The sequence below is a fragment of the Bos taurus genome, chromosome 10, assembly GCF_002263795.3.
Source record: "Bos taurus isolate L1 Dominette 01449 registration number 42190680 breed Hereford chromosome 10, ARS-UCD2.0, whole genome shotgun sequence".
Taxonomy (NCBI): Eukaryota; Metazoa; Chordata; class Mammalia; order Artiodactyla; family Bovidae; genus Bos; species Bos taurus.
Genome location: NC_037337.1, coordinates 5,448,325 through 5,472,464, shown reverse-complemented (window position 1 = coordinate 5,472,464; position 24,140 = coordinate 5,448,325). Strand labels below are relative to the sequence as shown.

The 24,140-nt window shown below is 52.4% G+C and overlaps 1 protein-coding gene across 27 annotated transcripts in view; it reads left to right on the top strand.

The window, feature by feature from the left end:
• HRH2 (histamine receptor H2) overlaps positions 1 to 22,405 on the top strand; it is a 49,731-nt gene extending 27,326 nt beyond the window's left edge. For 17 of the 27 annotated variants that reach the window (XM_015472993.3, XM_059890747.1, XM_059890745.1 and 14 more), the window contains one exon: positions 459 to 1,425. In XM_015472993.3, coding sequence (XP_015328479.1) covers positions 459 to 1,104 — 646 coding nt within the window. In that variant the 3' untranslated portion in view covers positions 1,105 to 1,425. Of the gene's footprint in view, positions 1 to 458; positions 11,212 to 19,746 lie in introns of those variants that run through there. The other 10 variants (XM_005211229.5, XM_059890750.1, XR_009496114.1 and 7 more) reach the window with 9 other exon arrangements.
• The last annotated feature ends 1,735 nt before the right edge of the window (positions 22,406 to 24,140 follow it).

Below are 24,140 nucleotides of genomic sequence, written 5' to 3'. Positions count from 1 at the left end.
AGAGGAGGCCCCAAGACTCCACCCTCGAGAGGTACCCTGGCTGGAAAGATAAGGTCAGAACGAGGTTGAGATTAAACTCACTTGTGACAAAGCCCCTGAGAGGTATTAAGGGAAAACTCCCCAAAGACTTGAGTGGCTCGAGGAAGCTCACATTTGGAGAGAAGTTTCACAGGTCTTAGCGAGCTCCATCTAGCTGTTGAGGGGAGTGAAGGATGCCGGTAGAATCCCTGACACATACAAATGCTCAGGAAAAGTCACCCTCCTTTCTCTTCCCACAGACCATGCCTTTGCCCCCAGAATGCTGGTCTGTGTGAGTGATCCATCTATCCATCCATCCATCCATCCACCCACCCATCCATCCATTCATTTGCAAACATGTGTCAACTTCCCATCACATGCCAGGAACTGTGCTGGGCAGCAGGGATGCAGAAGTGACATTTTGGTGTCTGTTTTGACAGACAGGTATGGAAAATCTGCTGCACAGCCTTGTCTCGGCTCTGTGGCTTGAGCACACCTCTGCCCCCTTGGGCCTCAGCGTCCTCCTCTCATGGAGTATGGGGTTTGTCCTCAAGCAGCCTGCCCTGCTCACCTCCCAGAATCACCCAAAGCACACAGGAGCCAAGGGATGCGAACAACCTGTGTGAGCCCCCTGGCAGGATACTTGTCTGCTCTCGAGCTCTGAGCACCGGACTCGAGAAAAAAGCTTGGATGACCACTACACACCTACACCCTCTGGGAGCTGGTATTGTTGGGGACAAAATTGCCCAATGGGACTCCTGGGCCTTGCAGCAGCTGGGTGTGGAGTGTCCCCCCCGTCGATGTGGGTCCCAGGCCCTCCCCTGTCCCCTGCTATCCTTCCAGAAAGAGCTTCATTGCTCCTGCATCCAGCCTCCTCCAGGCCTCCCAGCCTCTAGATTCTCCCTGTCCAATCCATCCTCCAAGCTGCCCAAAGACATCTCTCCAAAGTGCAGATCAAGAGATCTGTCACTGGATGAGATGACCCTGTCCTGCCACACTGCTTCATTCAGGAAAAGTCGTCTTAAGTACAAAGCTAATTTAGTTCACAGAACAAAGGACAAAGCATGGAGTGTACACTCGGGATAAAGCCGTTGACACAGTTCAGTCTGGTCATCATTCCACTTGCTCTTGAGCTAACCAGTGAGACCCGGGTTAACAGGCTGCCTTTACCCCCAGATCCTCAGGGAGACATCTAGTAAGCACTGCACCAGCAGTGACCAGCCCTCATCCAACACCCGTTAGGTGCCAGTTTTACCTTGGCCGTTATTTCTGTATATTGACCTGTGACAGCGTCTTATCCCCACCCCTCCTAGGTGCTGGGTTGCAAAGGGAGATAAAGCCGGTCCCCCAGGCATGCTACCACCCTTGCCACCTGTAACTGTTCACGGTCTGGTTGAGGAACAGATGCCATGGTTCAGCTCTGCATGTGCTAAGCCTTGAAATCCAGTGTGCAGCACACCCAGAGGAGGCGGTGACAGCCCAGAGAGCCTGGGAGCAGCCCTCCAAGCTGAGCCCTACATGCAGATGGGAGCGACCCTCCAGGCGGTGGTGCCGGGGCCCCGTTAGACTCAGGGCCACAGTTCGTTCTCTGTACCGCCCTGTGAAGTAGATGTTTAGCTTCCACGTTACAGATGGGGGGGGACAAGACTCAGAGAAGTGACTTGTTCAAGGAACTCCCGCTAGTGACGCAGCCAGAGAGCCAAGATCTGAGCAGAAGCAGAAATAGCAGCCCCGTTACTGATTGTCCTCTAGGTGCCCGGCACGCGGCGGGCAGTGGGTGTCCACCTCCTCTTCTGATTGTCAGCACCACCCTGGCCGCCAAGGCCAACGGAGAGGCCAGGCCTGCCTGGGTCACATGTAGTAGCCGCGGAACAGAGGGGTCCGGCGGAGGACGTGGTGAGCCAGCTGGAGGGCCTGGTCTATGGCTGTGGGGGTGGGAGTTCAGGAAGCCAGGGACGGCCAGAGGTTGCGTTTCCAGTGGAGGCTGCCAGGGCGATCGGGGACTTGTGTGACCCTTCGTAAGGTTGGCTCCCAGCTTCCTTAATGACCGACAGTATATCCTTTCTGCTCCCCATTTGGGTGCAAAACCCAGCGTTGACCTGGCAGAGAACCCTTATCATTGCCAAAGGGCTGGGTGCCCTTGATTGGTGGTGGTGGAGGTTGGGATGGGGGAGGGGGCAGGGGCATGGCACAGTCAGCCAAGGGGACACTCCAGGAGTGAGTGGCTGAGCTGGATGGTCCTCCCCTCCCTGAGGCTGACCTGAAGCCTCCTCCCCAGCAGGATGCTCTGTCTGCCCTTTCCTGACCCCAGGTGGCCGCCTTCAGCTCGCCCCTCATCACCTCGCCCCATCTTTGACCCCAGGTCCCCAGCCTCATCCCCTCTGCTCCACTGACCCTGCTCAGTAAACTCCACTGCTTTTACTGGAAACAGGCCTGGGTTAGCTCCCAAGGTAGGGCTGCTGTAACAAATGACCGTGAACTTGGTGACTGGAAGCAACACAGATTTCTTCTCTGCTAGTTCAGGAGACCAGGAGACTGAGACCAAGGTGCGCGTAGGGCAGGTTTCTTCCGGAGGCTTCAGGGGAGAGCCCCTCTCCTTGCCTTTTCTGGCTTCTGGGGGCCGTTGAGCTCCTTGGCTTGTGGCCCCTTCTTCATATCACTCTGACCTCTTGCCTCCGTGGCCACATCTCCTTCTCCTGTTCTCCGTCTGCCTCCTTCCTTTAATAAAAGAACTTGTGATTACATTTAGGGCCCTCTGCAGTAACCCAAGATAACTTCCCCATCCTAATGTCCTTAACTTAATCACATATACAGTCTTTTTTGCCACATAATGTTCTCAAGTTCCACCGTGAGGATGTAGACCTCTGGGGGCCCATGTGGAGCTGTCAGAAGCCCCAGCTCCCTGACTTCGCATGAAGATTAGAGGCCCTTCATGGTTTACCCCTGACCACCTCCTGACCCCATCCCCTGGCCCACAGCCACCCTCCAGCCCCTTCTGCCCTCACCAGAACAAACCATTCTATGAGTTCATTCACATGCACTAACTGAGAATTTGCTACATGCCAGCACTGTTTGACGGTGTCACATTGAGCCAGGAAGAGGCCCTTGTCCCAGGGGGATGTTATTCTAGGGCAGTGGTTCTCTGAATGTGGGCCCTCGGCCAGGAGCAGTGTAGCTGACATTGGCCACACTGCCTCATCTGTGCGGAGCTAGGATTCCAGCCCAAACCCATCTGACCCCAAAGCCAGGCTCTTTCCATGATGAAACGCTGAATGGACTTGAGTTCAGCCCAGACTCGGTGCTAGTCCTATAGATAGCAGGTGGGAAAACTAAGGCCCAGGGATGCAAGCAACTTGAGGCCCAGAGCAACTTAGGGGAGGGGCTAGAAGGAGACCCTGTTTCTCTGAATCCCTGCCTAGGGCTCTTGAGTCCTTCCCCATACACTCAGCCGCCCTATGCTATCTCCCGAGGCAGGGAGATAAGCTTTCTGAGCATCAGAGTATCTGCATCTCTCTAGAGACGGGGTCTTCCACCTCCTTGCAGGGTCCCTGTGCCCACTGCCCTACCCGCTGAGGCCCAGAGGTGGGAGTCAGAACTCAGGAAGGAAAAGAGGCGAGGAGGGAGGCAGGGAGTCACAGGCGCCTCCTGCAGCCAGCCCGCTCCCCTCACAGGCCTCTGCCTCCCATCCACCCTCCTTCCTTCTGCTGCTGGCGAGAACGTTTCCTCAGACAGGATGACCTTCGGCTCTGCCCCTGGGTGCTCTTGGAAGCGACCCCGAGTTCTCATCCTGACCTAGGAGGCCCTGCCCTCCAGCTCTCCCCGCTCCTTGCCTCCTCCTCTGCAGCCCTCAGTTCTGTCCCCAGGCCATGCCTCCCCCCAGCCCAGGACAGCTTCTCACTGCTCCTGGCACAACCTATCTGCTCCCCTAGACCGTAAGCCCCCTGAGGGCAGGCCCACATCTGTGTCTGTTCCTGCCTAACACCTAGCACTGGGCCTGGCACAGTCTGCTCAGTAGTGTTTGTTGAATGAATCAGTGAATGAGTGAATGCATAAATGTCTTGTCCCAGGTCCATAGGAGCCCAGAGAGGTGACTAACACCACCCCTGCTTAAGAGATCAGGGAACCCAGTCTCAGAGGGAAGTTCCTGGAACCTAGTGGAAGCTCAGAAATTCCTGGTTCCTTTTTCTAACTCTGACGTCACTAAAGGGCTTGCCTCCAACTAGCAGCATCAGCAACAGGTCTGACTGGGGGATCCACAGCCTGCTGTGAATCACGGAGTCACCCCACACGCCCCCCAGACGTGGTGAAAGGATCCGGGAATTGGGGTGGGAATCCAGAGTTCAGACAACCTGGATGTGGTCCATTGCATCTCCATGCTGCCGTGACCCAGTTTGACCTGAGGTTGGGAGCCGGGGGAGGGCGGAGCTGGCTTTATCTTCTGCTCCAAGTCCAGTCTGGTCTGGCAGAGGAGGCTGGGATCCCCTTAGCAGTAAAAAGTTTGCATGATTGATGTATACACGCTTCTTCTTAAGAAGGAGCTTTGCTCAGAAAGGAAGCATTGCATAATTTACCCCAAACTTGTCCACTCATATCATTTGGGTTCTGAAATTGACTAACCTTTGACATGTTGATTCCAGTATTTCCTTGGGGGCACAGGCACCCAGAGCAGCTGGTATCCTGCACCCCGCTCCCTATCCCTTCCCAACCCCCATCCCGCCATACCAAGGGGCCTCCCTGCCCCCTGCACTGGAGCCCTGATGTCAGCTGCCTTGTCACCCCGCCCTCTGCGCCTGACGGTCACACCGCAAGGCTACTGGGGTGTCTTCCTGCCTCGGGGTGGAACTTAGGGAACCTGATAGGAGCCCTGGTCTTCCCCTAGTTAGGGGTTGGGTGATGTGAGACAAGTCACAGAGAGTCTGAGCTGCAGTTTCCTTACCTGTAAAACGATAACTGTTATCAGACCTACTCTGCAGAACTGTGAGAGAGAGTAAAATGGAATCAAGGATACCAGCGTTTAGCACAGTTCCTGGCATGTGGCAGGTGCTTTAACAGACACGAGTTTTCCTTTTTTGCCATCCATCGCTTTTCCTTTCTTCTCATTTCGTCTCTTTTGTGTCATTTTCTAGCTTTCTTTTATATTGCACTTTTGTTGAGATAAACTTCACATACTGTAGGATTCACTCATTTCAAGCACACTTCACTGGCTTTGAGTCTATTCACCGAGATATGCCGCCATCGCCACAGGCAATTTTAGCACATTTTCATGACCCCAGAGAAACTCTGTAGTCTTTAGCCATCAACCTCCCAGTCCCTGCGTTTCCCACCCAACCACAAATGCATTTCCTGTCTCCATGGACGTGCCTGTTCTGGGCATTTCAGATGATCCATGGTCTTCCGTGCCTGGCTGCCTCACTTGGCGTGTGCTGTTGAGGTGCTTTCTGCATTTTCTGTCTTTTCTTATTTCCTTTCCTTTTCCCATTCTTCTCTGTGTTGTCTTTCCCTCCAGTTCCCCACTCCCTCTGTGTCCAAGGTCCCATCTCTCTTTCACCGAGTGCTCGGGCTTCCTGGCCGCTCCGGGTCGTTCACAGCCCTGGGTGTGGGGGTCCAGCTGTGAGGCTACCTCCTGGACTGCGTGAAGGCCTTTGTCCCCTCTCCTGCCTGGGTGAGCTGGGAAGGTCCTACTCAGGCCTGGGGGGATCTGTCCTGCTGCACAGCGGAGCACACGGGCTACACCAAGGCATTAATCCTTTTCATCTTCTGTCTCTTCAGAGAGTTTGGGGAGTGAGACCCCCTCCCAGCCCTGGAGTCAGGGGAAGGAGAGCAGAGGGAAAGGAGGTGGGAAGCCTTTTACAGCCTCACAAGTCAAGGAGAATAAACCGTGGCCCCCCAGGAGTCACTTGAAAGGTAGAGAACCGCTCATTTCCCGCCCTCTGGGGACAGCGCCTTTGAAGCAGGCTGGAGGCCCCAGCGGTGCCTGGCTACCCTCCCTCCCTCCTGCTGGCTTGGCACAGACCCTGGCGCCTGCCCTTTCCTGACCCTCCCTTCTGGCTCCTTCTGTCGCAGGTCTGACAGGACTGCTATGGGGCTTCCTTCTCGGGGGCTGCAACGCGGAGGGAGGGGGAACCGTGCCGTTGGGCCCACCGCTAGCAGCTTTGCACCGACAAGGAAAGGGTGAACAAATTAGGAGAAGGCCTTTTCTCCAGGGCACCCAGCTTGAAAGTACATGGCTTGGCGAGCAGAAGGAGGTCTGGATTTCAGCCCTGATACCCTCGTGCAGAGAACAGAGTCACAGAGAGGTCCTACACGCCTTCCAGACCCCTGGGAAAAGGCAGGGTGGAGGGCAGGGCTCAGCAAGCCTCTTCTTCAAAGGGCAGACAGGATAAGTAAGTTAGCTTTCCGGTGCCTGTGTTCTGTGGTAACCACTGCTCAACCCTGCTGGCATAGCAGGAAAGCAGCCCCTGACAATACAGAAATGAACGGTGCTGGCTGCCTTCCAATAAAACTTTATTTATGGGCGCCAAAATAGGAATTTCATATCATTTTCACTAGTCACAAAATATAAGTCTTCTATTCACTTCTGTCAACCATTTCAGGCTAGTGTCTGCCAACCCCTGCATACTGTGCTATTTAGTACCTCAGTCATGTCCGACTCTTTGCAACCCCATGGACTGCAGCTCGCCAGGCTCCTCTGTCCATGGGGATTCTCCAGGGAAGAATACTGGAGTGGGTTGCCATGCCCTCCTCCAGGGGATCTTCCCAACCCAAGGATTGAACCCAGGTCTCCCACATTACAGGTGGATTCTTTACCATCTGAGCCACCAGGGAAGCCCAGGAATACTGGAGTGGGTAGCCTGTCCCTTCTCTGGGGGATCTTCCTGACCCCTGAATAAACCCGGGGTCTCCTACATTGCAGGCAGATTCTGTACCAGCTGAGCTACCAGGGAAGCCCGCCAATCCCTGAGGTGAGGGAAAGGAAAGGGTGCTAGCATTTACTGGCTTTGTGTCTTTGGGCAGGTGGCTTGCCCTCTCTGAGCCTCAACTTGCTCATCTGCAAAATGGGGATTAAGATACCTCCCTGTGAGGATTTTGATGAGGCTCAGCATCAGTTGATGCAAAGTGCCCGGCACAGGGTAGATGCTTGTAAATGCTGGTTTTTCTTTCTTGCTCGCTCTTTCTCCCTTCCTCCTCTCCTCCTTCCCCCAATCCTGCCTCTCCTCCCTTCCCTCCTATGGCCCCCCTGTAAATGAGCAGCTGCAAAGTCCAAGACAGGCTCCGTGGACTTCTATCTCAGCTGCATCACTGAAGCACTCAATCTGGGCCCTGATCCTGAGCCTCGTGTCCCTTCTCTGAAAATGGGGGGCTTGGATCCATCTCAAGGGACCATTCCAACACTAATTATATATAAATGCTTAACAAGAGAGAGAAATTATGCCAAACCCCCAATATTGTTTATGTCAAGAATCTTCTGGCAAGGGCGGGGAGGAAGCTGTTTTTCATACTAATGAATTGGTCTGAGGATGAAGAGGCAAATTCAGTAAAACGTGTCTTTGTTGCAGCCTGAGCTTTGCGGGCAGGGGCATGCGCAGGTAGGGGTGAAGATGGGGTGTGGACAGGGCTGCCAGGAGGGCCTCAGCCTGGCAGACAGGGGGCCTGGCTTTCTCACTGCCTCTGGCATGGACAGCTGTGTGAGAAGATTGCACCCCTCTCTGGGCCTCGGTGTGCTCATCTGCAAAAGAGGGCTATAGCTCCTAGCAGCTGTCCCTGCTCCTGACAAGACAGCAGTGGGTCACAGGCAATGCTGTGTTCCTTAAACCCACAGCAGCTGTTTGTGGCAGCGTCAGGGGACTGGGGCAGGGTGTGCCTGAGACCCGCTGGGCATTTTAGGGAGTCCAGAGTCCCTGAGGCTCCCCTGGGATGTGAGGGCCTTTCCTTTCCTGCCCGTTTTTGTGCAGAAAGATGGGGGTGGGGGTTGTCCTAGCTCCCCAAACTGGCAGGTGGCTCTGCTTGCCTACATCTGCTAGTGTGGAAGGCTGCAGCTTGCGGTGGGGACTGCAGGCGCTGGGACTCGTGAGCGGGCGGGTGAGACCCGGGCCTTCCTCATTCCGGGATGGGGCGTGCCATTGTCCTCTGGAGGTGGGCACTCTGCGTGGGCAGCAGTTTCAAGAAACCAGCACCCAGAGGTTTCAAGGAACTTCCCCTTTCCACATTGACTGGGGAGACACAGAATATTTATAAATACTTCATCATCATTGAAATGGAACACAAAAATTAAAAGTCAGAGAGAAACCCCGTCATGGGGCCATCTTCCACAAGCCCTGAAGTCACGCTCTGTACTCCCTTTCTGTCTCTGTGAGCAGATGTGGTCCTAGGGTCACAGCGACAAGAGGATCCATGCATGGAGTTCTCTAAGAGAGGTCTGTCTCAGGGGCTGCTGAGTCTTCCTGATTCACTCATTCACTTGCCCTTTAGAGCCCCTGCCCTATACGGTGGGGGGGTGGTTAGAGGGGGTGCAACTAATGGAGCTGTCAGAAGAGCTGTCGGGGTGCAAACATGTGGGGTTAAGTGCTGGGACCTGGCGGGTGGGGGCCAAGAGGGCCCTGAGGGCCCAGCAATTGGACAAAGCCTCCTGGAAGGGGTGATGGCTCAGCGGGCTCCTGAAGGACAGGTAGGAATTTTCTAAGCTGAAGGGCGGAGGTTGGAGGTGCCATTTTAGGCAATAGAGGCTGGAAGTCGGGGAGGAGAGGAGAGAGGGACTGAGATTCACAGGGTCTGGGAAGCCAACCAACGCGCTTGAATAGAAAAGGTACTTCCTTTTCTAAAATTTGCCCCCATTTGAAAAGCAGGACTGATCACCCCAGCCCCTCTCTCCTTTCCAGGGCTGGAAGAAAGACCAAGGGCATTAATGTCTGGCCTAGGACAGAAGCTTAGAGCACAGTGCTGAGGTATAAGACTGTTTCATTCTGCTCTGTGTGCCCATAGGCCACCACTTAACAGATGGTGGGGAAACGTACATTTTCCAGGTCAGGGGATCTCAGTCACTTCCAGTTGTAACCATGGTGACTTTGGAAGTGGAACCCCACCAACGCAAGAGTCCCTTCCCTGCCCGCTCCTTCCCTGCAGGGTAAGCTAAGCTCCCCAGGGCTGTCTGGCCCCACAGTGTCCGTCTTCATCTGTGGCGCCCATGCCATGCCTGCTCCAGGCCCCCTGGCATTGCTGAGGACCAGCCATATCCTCCCACGGGCCTTGGCCTCTACTGCAGGCTCCCACACCACCCGGCAGGAAGGCCCCAAGGTCCAACCACACACTGAGACTCACTGTAGGTCTGGGGGGGTTTAGGGGCCTTCTGCACCCCCTTGGGAGCAGAGGAACTGGGGTGCAGAGCTCCATGAAGCCTCCTCTCTGCCATGTCTGCAGGGGACCCACCCCCCCTCACCTCACCCCCAATGAGCATTCTGACCCCAAAGGAGGGGCTGGGGGCAGGGCCCACTCTAGCAGGGAACTGACGCCCAGCCTCCTCTCTGGGTCGGGGGAGCCGCTCTTAACAAGGCTCCTGAAGGCTGGATGCCCTCCGACCCTCCCACATGAGTCTGTTTCCCTTCTGGATCGTAGCCTAAATGGCGGGACGACCAGCCCAGGTGAGAACCCAAGCAAGCCCAGTGCATTTCCAAACAGCGTCCCCCCTGCCCTGCCAGAGACAGAGCGCCCAGACGCCAGTGCGTCTCCAAACAGCGTCCCCCCTGCCCTGCCAGAGACACAGCGCCCAGACGCCAGTGCGTCTCCAAACAGCGTCCCCCCTGCCCTGCCAGAGACACAGCGCCCAGACGCCAGTGCGTCTCCAAACAGTGTCCCTCCGCCCTGCCAGAGACACAGGCCCAGCTGACACACCGGCCTGCAACGGGCTGCCGGTGGTGGCGACCAGTACCCCCGCTGCCCTGCCAGGGGCTGAGCCTGGTAGCGCCTGACTGCTTGGGAGCTGGTTGACCTCAGGCAGGCTACCTCTCCGTTTCTTCAAGTGTCAAATGGGCACGGGGCAGGTGCCCACTTCAAATGGGAGTTGCAGGGGTTCGCAGAGAGAACAGACCCACAGGCCCTGAGAAGAGAGTCACCCACGGCCGTCTGGTGGGGGAGGGGTTGCCCACGGAGCCTGAGACAGGCTGAAATGTTCCCCTGTGTTTGCATTTTGCCCTTGTCTAGGCATTATTTTTGCTATTATAAGCAACCCTGTGATGAACATCTCCATGCAAAAAACATTTTGTTTCTTTCAGATTATTTCCCTAGAAACTGAATTTCTGGAACAGGAATTACTGGTGAAAGGGGAGGGATGTTTTCGGCCTTGTTACACTTTACTTGTTTTCTAGCTTGGCTGTGCTGTGCGGGGGAGGGGGTCGCTGTCAGCCACTTCTGACCATGCAGCAGGGAGGGCCCTGGAGCCACTGTGAGGGGGGCTGACGAGGACAGAGGACATCCTCAGCAAGGATGAGAGGGCTCTGCCATTTAGGCTGGACAGGGGCGAGAGAACAGGGGAGCAGAATGGGCTGAGGAGGAGTCATCAGGGTGCCCACATCCAGGGCTTGAGCCCTTCAGAGACTAGAGAATGTACAGCGTGTGAGTTGAAAGTTACGTTTTATTCGGGCAAAATGAAGACTGTAGCTGGCAGAACAGCATTTCAGACAGCTCTGAGAAGCTTCTCCAAAGAGACAGAGGGGAAGGTCAGTATCTATGTGATTTTGGTGAAGGGAGTTTACATGCAGTCAAGCACATATTTCTTTTTGCAGAAGGTTTCTGCTAGTCACGAGGAGCACTCGTGGCCATGAAGGATTTCAGGGCTTTCTAGATGTGAGGAGATGCAAGAATTAGGCTCGTAGAATCAGCTCCTGAAAGGATCTATCTGAGGACCAGTTCTGCCAGTTTTTCCCAGGGCAGAGTGCCGCACTGGCGCTCTCCACCCTGAACTCCTTCAGGGGCTGTTGAAAGTCAGCAGCTGCGGCTGCCCATGTTTTAATCCTTGTAGGAGGTTCATGGCAAGTGCCGATTTGTAGTTGACAGGAGCAGATAAATCTCAAATCTAAAGGACTGACATGATGGTGCCAGGAGCCAAGCCTGGGATATAGTGCCCGACTGGCCTGGAGCAAATGGCAGCCTCTCTGGGCCTCAGTTTCACATCTGTGAAATGGGTGTGACCCTTCGCCTGCCTCCCAGTGAGGGGGTGGTGGGGGAGGGTGGGTGTTGGGGTGTGGGGTGGGATGGGTGGGATGGGAATGGAATGAATGATAGGAAATGACTTTGAGAGTTGCCTCGGGTACCGTGGGTTCTTTGTCCATGGCATCCACTGGCGTGAGTGGGGGGAGGGTGGGGGGAGGTTACTTCAGTTTTGAAAAGAAATGCCAGTTTCAGGCTGAGGATTGAGCAAGCAGGGAAGTCTCACATGGAGGTTACTGGAGGGTTGGAGCACCCGGACCGGGTGAACACCAGCTCCCCAGGACTGGGAGATCTGAGCAGGGCCCATTGGCCGGAGAGGAGCCAGGGCAGGGAACTCCAGCGGGCGGCCAAGCAGTGCTCTCTTGAGCCGCCTCCACTTACTTGCTGTGCGAGTGACTGAAGGGTTTTGGGAACTCTCTCCACTGCTGGAGATAAGAGTGTCATAGTGTCATAGTATCAAACATGTCACATGGATGCTATGAGAGTTCAGTGTTAAGGCTGACCTGTGATCACTCCCATCCTTTCTTATTCTGCCACCTCACTTATCAGCGGAGGCAGAGGAAGGGTTGAGCGGAAGTAGGGCTTGCCACGCCTTTACATGTCCTTGAAGCAGCAAACCCAGTGTGCTGTGTGACATGCCCAGAGCTCCTTACCAGCTGTGTGACCTCACGTGAGTTTCCTAACCTCTCTGTGCCTTTGTTTCCCCCTCCATCACATAGAGGTGGATGTGTGAATTAAACTGAGCCACTATTGACAAAATGCTCAGAGCCGGGCCTAGCTGTCACCCGGCTGCTCTCAGGGCCCAGAGCACAGGCTTCAGACCTCGCCACTGTGGCACAGAGCCCTGTTCCTCCACCCACTGGCTGTGTGACTTTGGTTAGGTTGATTGCTTAACCCTACAAAAAGCCGGTCCCCTCCTCTGTAAAGATGTGGGTTGTGGGGCCCCCGTGGCACGCCAGACTGACAGTAAGCACTCAGTGTGACTGTTGGCTGAGGGCCTTAAAGAGGACCCCACAGAAACCAGCAGAGCCCAGCCCCGGAGCCATGGCTCCCCCAGTGGGGGTGCATGCTCCATACCAGAGGTGCGCACTCCTCCCCCACCCCCTGGGGCTCCTACACCCACAGGCAGGTACAGTCACACTAACCCATGCAGTCAGCAACTCCTGGAGACCAGCCAGGCCACACTACAGCTGAGACCATACCTTGGTCAGTTCAAAACACTCTCCAGGCAGAAAGCCTTCAGCAGTGCTCAGGTGCCTGTCAGCTCCAGCAAGGCCAAGCTGTTCTGGCCCCTGAAAACCTTCACTCCCCTCCACTGCAACTTCAGCTGACCTAGACCATTCCAAGTTCTCAGAGTACGACGCACGGCTTGTGCTGCCTCCCTGGGCCTTGAAAAACTACCCACCTTTCCAACACACCTGTTCAATTTCCACTCATTGCCCCAGACTCGATTCCAATGACACCTGCTCCACGACACCTCCCCGGATCCCCAGGGCCAGAAATGGCTGCTGTTCCAGACCGCCTGCCCATGCACACTTACTCACACTCTGATGCATACACTGCCATGCACACTCAGGCACTGGCATACATGCTCTTGGGTGCACACATGTGTATGTTCACACACACATACCCACTCACATCCTTGAGCACCTCGAGACCAGTGACCTTGCCCTGACCATCTCCGCATCTCTCATATTAGCTCTCCATCATATTGACTTGGTCTGGAAGGGATCAGAGTTGGGAGTCCACAGCTGTTGGTTCACATTTGAGCTTTGCTCCTGAGTAATCTGGGGGCATCACTTACTCGCCTGGAGCCCCAGTTTCCTAGTCTGTGAAACGGGACACCTGCACTTACCTTGGAGTGGCACTAACTAGAAAAAGGATGCCAAGCACCCCGCTCAGGACCTAGCACAGGCGCACTCAGTAAAGGCTCGCTTGTCAATCACTCACTTACTAATCATTCACCAGTACAACTCACGGATGCTGGCCATGTACCAGGCCGCCGGGGTTGCTAGAGTCACTACCAGCCCTTCCCTTGAGCTCCTATTCTGGTCCCAGGCTGTGGCCCACCAGCATTTAGGGGTGTATGTTCTGGGAGGTCTCTACTCAAGATCACTTTCAGGAGACTAAAGTACCCTGACCCTCACTATCCTTTCCGTTGTCACAGGAAAAAAACTAAAAAGGGATAATAGTTTGTGACTGTTGCTTATTATCTCAACTTAGTCCCAGGGAGTTCTGTGGGTGTCTTATCCGTAATGAAAATGAACACTGTTTTTGCCAAGCTCCTGCAGGAAGCCTTTGCCCAGCTTGCTCTTGATGTTTGAAGGACAGACAGAAAGCTCCATCTGTGGACTTAGTCTTGAGTGCCCACTAGCCTGTCCTGGCCCTCCACTCTTCAAAGTAGACTCTGTGTTTACTTGCAGAAAATTATGAGAATGCACTGAAAAAAAAATCAGTTCTTTCATGGGCGAAGGGCGGAAGTTTGTTCGTTTCAGCCAAATATTGGGTAATACTGGTTGGTGATAGTAAACAGTTCAATGAAGATAACACTCGTGCGAGTGGGCTCTGGTAACTTGGCATCTGGGAATTTCCGCCTCAAAGCTTATTTTAGGACAACCAGAAATTAGGTCTCCTTGGAGAAGAGGGTCACCTCTGATTTTTGTAAAAGCACAGGGCAAGGAGTCAGACACATGGTTTGTAGCTGATTCCCAGGGTACTAGGGGATCACTTCCCCTTTGTAAGCTCCTCTACTTCCCTCTTCTCAAGAACGAGATAGGACTTCCCAGGGAGCTGACTCCCAGGATGTAGGTAGCCCGCCTGGGTGTGCCGGCTCTCCCAGGTGCTTGGGTGTGGGATAAGCAAGGGTCTGGGTTCTGGGGCCAGCCCAGCCTTCAGCACACAGTCCCTCAGTCACCAGCCCTTGCTGACCCTCAGGGCAAAGCAGCTAACGGCTATACCCATCGCAGGAAAGAGAAGAGGGAGAGGAGAAGAATCTTCTAGAACTCCTCAGCCTTTCCCTTCTCTCATCCCTTCTCCTGGCTTCCACAGCCTTCCCCTGGGACCACGCCCATTTCACAGATGAGATGAGTTTCAGCAGGAGGTGGAATTGTCCGAGACTGACAGCAGGGGAGTGAGGCAGCCTCAACCAGAGTGCAGGACTCCAGCTTCCAGATCTCACATTTGGTCCCAGTCAGCCCAGCACAGGGCTGGTGTTCAGCAGGGATTGGCTGAAATGCTGCCTCTCGGTCCCGAGGCCCTGGCTTAGAGTGCTCTTCTGGGCTGGTAGCGGTGGGAAGGTAGAAACAAGACCAGCAGGAGACACCACCCAGAGGGCTACAGGCTGCCACGCAGCCAGGAGCAGTGCTGTGGCCCATTTGTGAAATCGGAAAGTCGGAAGACAGGAGCATCACCGTCTAAACTGAGAGTGATGGGCCTTTCGTTCATTAGTCCACACACACGACTGAATCCTGCTATAAACTTGGACACTGGGGTCGACGATGACAGATCCTACACCTGTCTGTGGTCTGGGAGATAGGTAAACTGATCGTTAGCCCAAGGTTAGTGTCTCAGCAAAGGGGCTCCAGGAGGCAGGAAGGAATCAGTAACCTTGGGAGACCTCAGAGACAACTCCCCAGAGGAGGCTATGCCTGAACAGAACCTTGAATCACTCCAAAGTACACAGCAAGGAAGATAAAGGAATTTCAAACAATGACATGTATAAAGGGGCAAGTATTTATAAGAAATAGCGGATTCTCATATGGGTATGGTGGTTCTGTGTGATAATTTGTATTCTAAGAGGCAGAGGGTAATGGGAAAGGGCAATGACACTCATTGTCTGGAGTCCTCACAGTAGTCCTGTGAGCTTGCTACTATTAACATATTTCACAGATGAGGAAACCAAGGCTCAGAGCACGCCAGAGCAAGGCTTCTCACTGAAACTGAGTCCTGACCCCTGGTGGCTGAACATATTATAGTGCCTTCATGAGAAAAGATGGAGATTCAAAGGACTTTCCTTAGGAATGCTATTAGGACACTTAAATGCCTTTAGCAGAAATCCAGTTATAAGAGGCTGGGATTGGTGGAGCTTGGGAACTGGCTTAGAACTGAAGAGATCAAGAGTAGCTTAAAGCTGGACTCAGTCACTCAAATGTCATCATAAATTTGTCTTTCTCCAGCTTGCAACTAGTTTCATCCTAGCCTGCTTCATTTTCAGTTAAAGTCTCCCTGGGGTGCCACCAGAAGCTCCAACTTTACATCTTGCCACCTTTTTACCCACCCTCCATGCAAAATATGCCCCTTTCCTCCTGTTCCAATGGAAAGTTTTAGGCTTAAGTTGTATTGGCTGGTTTGGGTCATATCTCTACCACTATACCCAGATCTGGAGCCAGGGCAATGCGTAAGAGGTAAATCTCACCTCACCCACATGGATAGAGTACAGGAAGTTTGGATCCCAATAAAGAATCCAGGTACCATTACCAAAAGAAGGGGAATTGATGAGGGGAAAGTAAAAATGAGATGTTTCCATAAGCTGGTACTGAATGGCAGATACTCTGTTATGGGCTCTTCTGCTGCTGCTGCTGCTAAGTCATTTCAGTTGTGTCCGACTCTGTGTGACCCCATAGACATCAGCCCACCAGGTTCTCCTGCCCCTGGGATTCTCCAGGCAAGAACACTGGAGTGGGTTGCCATTTCCTTCTCCAACCCCATTAATGTTTTCTAGTTTCAAGTGTCAGGGCAAAAATGGGCCATGAAGGAATATTAACCCTACTAGGGTCTCTAGACATGTGTAATGTAAGAACGTCTACATAGGATGGGAATCCAACTTCTCTGGCATGGATGGCAAGCTAAGTAAAGGCGGAAGGGCTCCATACCACCAGACACTGTGAAGTTCAATACGCATGGCAACAATCTTTTATAAGAGGATAGAAATTCTATATGGTGAGGAGTAAACAGGAGAATAAAAGGCTGTTTAAAACAGGCAAAACATAAATAAAAGGACAGGAAATTTTAGAAAAGATGGGACAAATATAAAACACAAAATCTCATTGAATAAATTAGTCAAAATCCATCAGTCATCATAGGTAATATAGGTGGAGTAAGTTGTGCCAAGTTTTAAAAAGTGAAGGTTGTCAGATATGATTTTTTAAATCCAAACAAATATTTTTACAAGACATAGACCTAAGGAAACAAGAATGTAGAACATATAAGGAAGGAAATATAAGATATACTAGGCAAATAGTAACCAAAAGAAATCTGGGTAGCTGTATTAATATCAAAGTGAACTGTAAGCAAAAAGGGTTACTAAACATAAAGATGGTCACACCTTTTGAAAAAAGATGCAGTTCACTAGAAGGATAAGAATTCTAGACATGGGTATATCAAATAAATTTGCTTCAAAAGGCAAAATTGACAGAACTATAAAGAGAGATTAATCATTAACATGAACAATATTAAGAATGAAAGGGAGATACCATTATAGATTTTGCAAAGATTAAGAAAGATAATGAAGTGAAGTCGCTCAGTCATGTCCGACTCTTTGCGACCCCATAGACTGTAGCCTACCAGGCTCCTCCGTCCATGGGATTTTCCAGGCAAGAGTACTGGAGTGGGTTGCCATTGCCTTCTCCAGAGGATCTTCCCAACCCAGGGATCGAACCCAGGTCTCCCGCATTGTAGGCAGATGCTTTACTGTCTGAGCCACCAGGGAAGCCTAAGAAAGATAATAAGAACCCCTGATTAATTTTATGCCCCAAACAAGGGAAAACTCAGATGCAGTGAACAAATTCCTAGCAAAACAGAATTTGCCAGAACTGACTTGGAAAGAAATAGAGAACATGAATGATCCTATAACCTTTAAAAATAAAGTGAATGAAACATGAGTAGTTCTTGGTTTTGCTAAGGAGTTCCACCAAACACTCGAGGAACAGACCATTCCGGTGCTGCTCAGACTCTTCAGAGGGGAGAAAAGAGGAAACTCTCCTGTTCATTTAATGAGACCAGCAGAGTGTAAACTGAAAAACAAGTCTGTGAGGGAAGATCATAAAAATGAGAAACAACTCAGATGTCCATCAAAAGGTGAACAGATAAATAAATTGGAGTATCTTCCCATGCTGGAATACCTTATGACAGTGAAAATGAACTACAGGTCCACGTGTCAACACAGCTCAATCTCAAAAATATAATGTTAAACAACAACTTAAAAAAAAGGTAGTACATAAAAAAAATACCCTAAAACATGATTCCATTTGTATAAAAGTAAAACACTGGCAGAACAACACAGAGTATTATTTACCAATACACACATATTTGCTGAAACAAGTCAGAGGCTGGTAAATTCTGTTACTTAACCTGAGAGGTGGTTACGCTGGCATGCATTTTAATATTTTAAGCCACACATCTGTGTTTTTTATATAATCTCTTTGATGTATTTTATTTAAAAATATTTAAGGACAGAATCACCATGTAGCAAAAAGATCTAGCTGAGTAGACGAGTTATTTGAGATGTTTGTCTTCTTCTTTTTGTTAGCCTCTATGTTCTGAATCTTTTACTATGAACATGTGATACTTCACAATCACATTATTTTAAGGGATTTGTAAGCCTTTTAGGAGAAGGGAGGTAATTGCATAGCCTAGAGCTATCCTGTCTTCCATAATTTCACTAATCTCAGTGAAAGTCATTTTATCACACTTCAGGCTCCATCTGGTATGTTAATCCAAGGTTAGATCCCTGCCTGCTTGGTCAAATATGTACCCTGCTGGCATGAGGAAGAACTGGAGCCTCTGAAATGCCAGGGATGTGACCTTGACGTCCAGGTGAGAGTGGGGCTGGCCAGACCTGTGGCGAGAGGCTGGGTCACGTGAGGCCTCCAGCACTGGCTAAGCCAGGACACGCCAGGCACTGAGGGAGGCTCGGGTGTCGGCTGAGTCCCTGTCCACAACGTCTTACAGAGTCACAGCCGTATCTACAGCGTCACTCTGAAGGACTGTAAGAAGAGCAATGATGCTCTTCTTTCTCTCTCTGGGGAAGGCAGTGAGTATGATTCCTCTGGTGGCCAGAATCCCTTAACAGATCATGGCTAGAGCGGAGGCCAGGCACGAGCTTCTGTAAGACATCCAGAGAGGACCTGATCTCAGGACCAAGCGAAGGCTAGCTCCCAGCTTGACACTGGACGCGGAAAGCCACTGCTCCAGCAGCCTAGGCAGGGAAGCACGAAGCTAGGTGGCAGCCGCTGCCTTAGACAGAGCTGAAGCCAGATTTTGCCTGCCCTGGAGCTGCAGAGACCCAGGCAGAGTCTCCAGGGGCCATGGGTGAGCCAGGGTGGGCCAGGACTTGCAAGGACACCGCCGGAACCACAGCTGCTGGCAGATCCCCTTCCCTGTGCAGCCCACGGTCCTCTCCCAACTGTATTATGTGCACCTAAGATCTCCACACCCCTGGCTGTTTTCACCAAAATAGATTGATAGGACTTTATATTATCACCACAGATGGAAACGCAGTATCACTTGTGGGAAACGGAAGTACTTGTGCACACAGAAACAATGACACAAGACAATGCCCCCCCAAGTCTGTCCAGATTTCACTTCCTGATTAAAGCTCTGAGCCTGCCCTCACTCCGGGTTATAAAGGTAGACCTGCATGCTGGGTGCTGAAAAACAGGCCCGCCGTGTGGAGCCATTCTCTCTTGACCTCAGACGGCTCGAGATAAAAACGATAAAGGAATTCTTACTCACTGAATGTGGTGGAAGGAAAAAGCAGGTCAGCTGTCCACACTGCAGCACGCAACAGGCAAAAGACTTTTGTATACCTGGAGGTGGGGGACATCCTTTCTGAAAATGTACATCAAACACTTTGTTAAAACCTTTCCTCCCAAGTGTTTGGCTAACTTTCCTTCAGTGACCTTCAATCAGCTTGACTCAGCAGATATTAACTGAGGGCCTACTATGTGCTGGCTGCTTAGTAGGGGTTTGAAAGGCAAGCGCCTTTCCTTCAAGGACCACACGTTCTAATGGGGAGGCAGATGTATTCACAACCGGTTTTAATGCAAGGCTGAACAAGTCTTTGTGTCTTCTCCCAGCCTCCCCCCACTCATGCAAAACAGGATGTAGGTGTTCAGGAATCATTTTATTCAGACACAGAAATAGCAAACATTCATTGGGTTCAAACTATGAGCCAGGCAATGTATGGGATACTTATAGACATATTTTATAACACTTCATCCTTGCAAGGATTGGAAAGGTGGTTATCTTTACTTCTGCTTACAGGGCTTAGGTAACTTGACCAAGGGTACACAGCATCTTAGAAGCCAACTTGGGAGTTGAAAGCCAGTCTCCTGAATGTTCCTCCGTGTTGGAAGCCCTGTTGCCGTGGGAGGTCCCACTGCTCCCCCCCACCAAATTCTGTCCCATCTCACCCTCCCCTCCCCAGGGCCCAGCTGAGAAGAAGCAGAGGCCAGAGGCCGGGTCTGGCCCACTGGCCTTTGGCCTTGCTGTGGCACTCACCTCAGCCCACCGTGTGCTTGTATCCCCTAGGAATCCAGCACGGTCCAGCACGGCGTGCTCCAGCAACCTTCTCAGCTGCTGCAAGAGCCTTTGGGCGCTTAGGTTCCTCCAGAGACACGAGGGAGGCCCCTGGGGGGAGCAGCCAGGGGCGCCACTGTCAGAGGAGCCGCCAACAGCACCCGCCCAGGAATCGGTGAGGACGCTGCCCTCCTAGACGGTGTAGCCCCGGCCCCAGGATGCTGACGATAACTGCTCCCCAGCACCAGGATTTGACTCCCGGAGCCACTAAGGACCCCAAAGCCCCACAAACCACAGAGGACATACCCCAGCTCCAGTCTGGGGACTCCCAGAGCACCCGGCAGGTGGGTGCTGGGGTCCTCTGGGCTGGAATGGAGCTGGCCCGCCCTACACTGGGACTTCCCTGGGTCCAGGTCTGCCGAATGCCACAGGTACAAAGCTCACGTTGGTGCTGGCCCCGAGCACCAGAAGAGATGGCGGGACTTCTGAGGACCTGTGTGTGTGCAGAAACACGGGTACCATCTGGGCACCGCAGAGGGTGTTGCCATCCCAGCGCTCTGCAGGATGCAGGGAGGGAAGGGAAGGGAAGGGAATGGCGTCGGTCTTCAGTGAACACCTTGTGTGTGCCCGGTGCTTCCCCGGAGTCGGCTCACTTCGTACGCGCGGCAGGGATCTGGGGTAGAGACAGGCTCAGAGAAGTGTGGGGCCGCTCAGCTAGAAGGTGCGTCTCGCACAGGACACTTGAGAATTGCTGTGGAAGGAGGGAACAAACAGACGAACAGGAGGATGGATAGAAATCCAGGCCTCCAGCCCATGCTCTTCGACGGGACCCTACCCTGCCTCTGCAGAGAGGCCTCGGTACTTCCTTGACTCAGCCGACCCTCCCGCAAGCCAGGCTCAGATCCGGAGCCTGGGGGGGGCGCCCTTCATGCTGCAGTTCTGTCTCTCTCTGGTGCTTTCCATCAAGAAGGAGTGGCGTGGAGCAGATTTGCTGGGGAAAACGTGAGGGGCAACGAGGAGGGTCAGGTTGGGGGAGGGGGACCCAACAGGCTCGAGTCAGGAAGTTGGCCCCGGCGCGCCCTCTGCTGGAGGCGGGGGGACCTGCGGCGGCCTCCTCCTTGGACCAGCCCCTTACTCACTCTGCCCCGGGGGACACCGCTCCCCTTTCCTACTTTCAGGGTTGTTGAAGAGACCCAAGGAGGTGGAGGAGATGAGGGTGTCCATGGGCTCCCCGCATGACCACTGCCCCTCCCCGAGCCCCCTCTTCCCCTGGTTGCAAGACCCCCTCCTGGAGTACCCCTCCCCACCCACTCATGCCTTTTCAGTCCCCCTCCCCAGTCTTCACACGTGGCCATTGCCCAAGGCTCAGTCCTGAGCCTTTGCCCCTCACTGCCATTCCTCACTCTCTGTGGCCTCATCAGCACTGCCGAAGCTACCAGGAAGCTTAGCTCGAAAATTCCTCCAGGTTCCTGCTGGAAGCTCTCGCTGTTTCTCAGCCTCACCTGGAGCTTGTCCGCCTCTGCACCTTGACCTTTGCCCTGCATCTGCTCCTGCCCCAGGGTCCCCCTCCTTAGACAGAAACCCTACCATTGATTTCAAAGGTCCGTCTTGGCCCCACCCTCCTCTTGGCTCCTCACGCTCCACGCTCTCGATGGACTTAGCTCCCACGTGTTTCCACCTGGTTCTCTCACCTGCCCGGCCCTCACTTGGTCCCGCTGCCATCCCCTCCATCAGGAAAATGGGAAAGCTTGCCGCATTCCCCACTGGCCCACCCCTCCCCGACCACTCCCTGTCCTCCAGCCAGAGAGGGCTGAGCAAAACGCATCGGCGCGGAGAAAGCCAGCCCGCAGGCCCCGCGCAGTGGGCCCTGATGTGCCCTCCAGCCTCCTCCTTCCCCGACCCTGGCTTCTACCTCTTCACCCCAGCCCCACCGGCCTTCTCCTTTGGGTTTATTTATCTCGCGGCTCCTTCCAGCTGCGCCTCGCACAGAGCTGTTTCCATCACTTGAAAAGCTGCTCTTGTCCTTTCAGCCACGGGATCTCAGCTGAAACGTCACTTTTCAGGGAGTCTTCCGGAGTCTTCCTTGACTGTCCCTATTGGGTCTGCCTCCCACCCACACCCCTGGAACTGTCCTCGGAAGCCATGGGCATGTCTGTCATGCCTGTGTGGTCCCCTGACCCTTGTCTGTCAGTGACTCCTGCCTGTCTGTTGACCATTGTGTGTCTAGCTCCTCGGAGACTGTTTGGCCCACCTAGTGGGAGCTTTAAGCAATTTATCTGCCAATACACCTGAAGGCATGATTTGCCCCAGTGTTCCCCAGAGATGCTCAATCTGTTGGCTGGATTCCCTTGGAAATCTCAGAATCCCTCTTTTGGAAGTTTTCCCAGGAATCTGAGACAGGTGGGTTTCTATGTTATGGCCCAGGTAGATGGAGCATAAGACGGGTCTGGCTGATTACAGACTCAGCTGGTCAGGGCTGATGTCAGGGTGCCTATGTGCCACCTGCCACTGCAGACCTTTCTCTGAGCTGCCCTACCCTCCTGGAGACCCCCGCATCCCCTGCTGGCTGCAGAAGTGGGGCGTGTGCTGCCCAGAGGAGAAGCATCTGCACTGCGCCCCCAAATCCACATTTTGTGTTATCATGATGTTCCAATAAAGCTATCAAAACAGATGCTGCCTTGTGGTTTTATTTTTTAACTTCCTGGTGAGGAAATACTCCCCAAACTTCTTCATACAGTGTGTCTTGATTTAGAAAAAGAATTATGATAAAATGTTGGGGTAGAAGCCAACTGAGAAATTGCCTTGAAAGGTAAAAGAGTCCTCAGGAAAGGATGTCTTATCTTGAAACATCGTGTTGGAAATGAAGGACAGATCAGATCAGATCAGTCGCTCAGTCATGTCCGACTCTTTGCGACCCCATGAATCCAGGCCTCCCTGTCCATTACCAGCTCCCGGAGTTCACTCAGACTCACGTCCATCAAGTCAGTGATGCCATCCAGCCATCTCATCCTCTGTCATCCCCTTCTCCTCCTGCCCCCAATCCCTCCCAGCATCAGAGTCTTTTCCAATGAGTCAACTCTTCGCATGAGGTGGCCAAAGTATTGGAGTTTCTGCTTTAGCATCATTCCTTCCAAAGAAATCCCAGGGCTGATCTCCTTCAGAATGGACTGGTTGGATCTCCTTGCAGTCCAAGGGACTCTCAAGAGTCTTCTCCAACACCACAGTTCAAAAGCATCAATTCTTCGGCGCTCAGCCTTCTTCACAGTCCAACTCTCACATCCATACATGACCACAGGAAAAACCATAGCCTTGACTAGACGAAACTTTGTTGGCAAAGTAATGTCTCTGCTTTTGAATATACTATCTAGGTTGGTCATAACTTTCCTTCCAAGGAGTAAGCATCTTTTAATTTCATGGCTGCAGTCACCATCTGCAGTGATTTTGGAGCCCAGAAAAATAAAGTCTGACACTGTTTCCACTGTTTCCCCATCTATTTCCCATGAAGTGATGGGACCGGATGCCATGATCTTCGTTTTCTGAATGTTGAGCTTTAAGCCAACTTTTTCACTCTCCACTTTCACTTTCATCAAGAGGCTTTTTAGTTCCTCTTCACTTTCTGCCATAAGGGTGGTGTCATCTGCATATCTGAGGTTATTGATATTTCTCCCGGCAATCTTGATTCCAGCTTGTGTTTCTTCCAGTCCAGCATTTCTCATGATGTACTCTGCATATAAGTTAAATAAACAGGGTGACAATATACAGCCTTGACGTACTCCTTTTCCTATTTGGAACCAGTCTGTTGTTCCATGTCTAGTTCTAACTGTTGCTTCCTGACCTGCATACAGATTTCTTAAGAGGCAGATAAGGTGGTCTGGTATTCCCATCTCTTTCAGAATTTTCCACAGTTTATTGTGATCCACACAGTCAAAGGCTTTGGCATAGTCAATAAAGCAGAAATAGATGCTTTTCTGGAACTCTCTTGCTTTTTCCATGATCCAGCGGATGTTGGCAATTTGATCTCTGGCTCCTCTGCCTTTTCTAAAACCAGCTTGAACATCAGGAAGTTCACGGTTCACATATTGCTGAAGCCTAGCTTGGAGAATTTTGAGCATTACTTTACTAGTGTGTGAGATGAGTGCAATTGTGTGGTAGTTTGAGCATTCTTTGGCATTGCTTTTCTTTGGGATTGGAATGAAAACTGACCTTTTCCAGTCCTGGCCACTGCTGAGTTTTCCAAATTTGCTGGCATATTGAGTGCAGCACTTTCACAGCATCATCTTTCAGGACTTGGAATAGCTCAACTGGAATTCCATCACCTCCACTAGTTTTGTTCATAGTGATGCTTTCTAAGGTCCACTTGACTTCACATTCCAGTATGTCTGGCTCTAGGTCAGTGATCACACCAT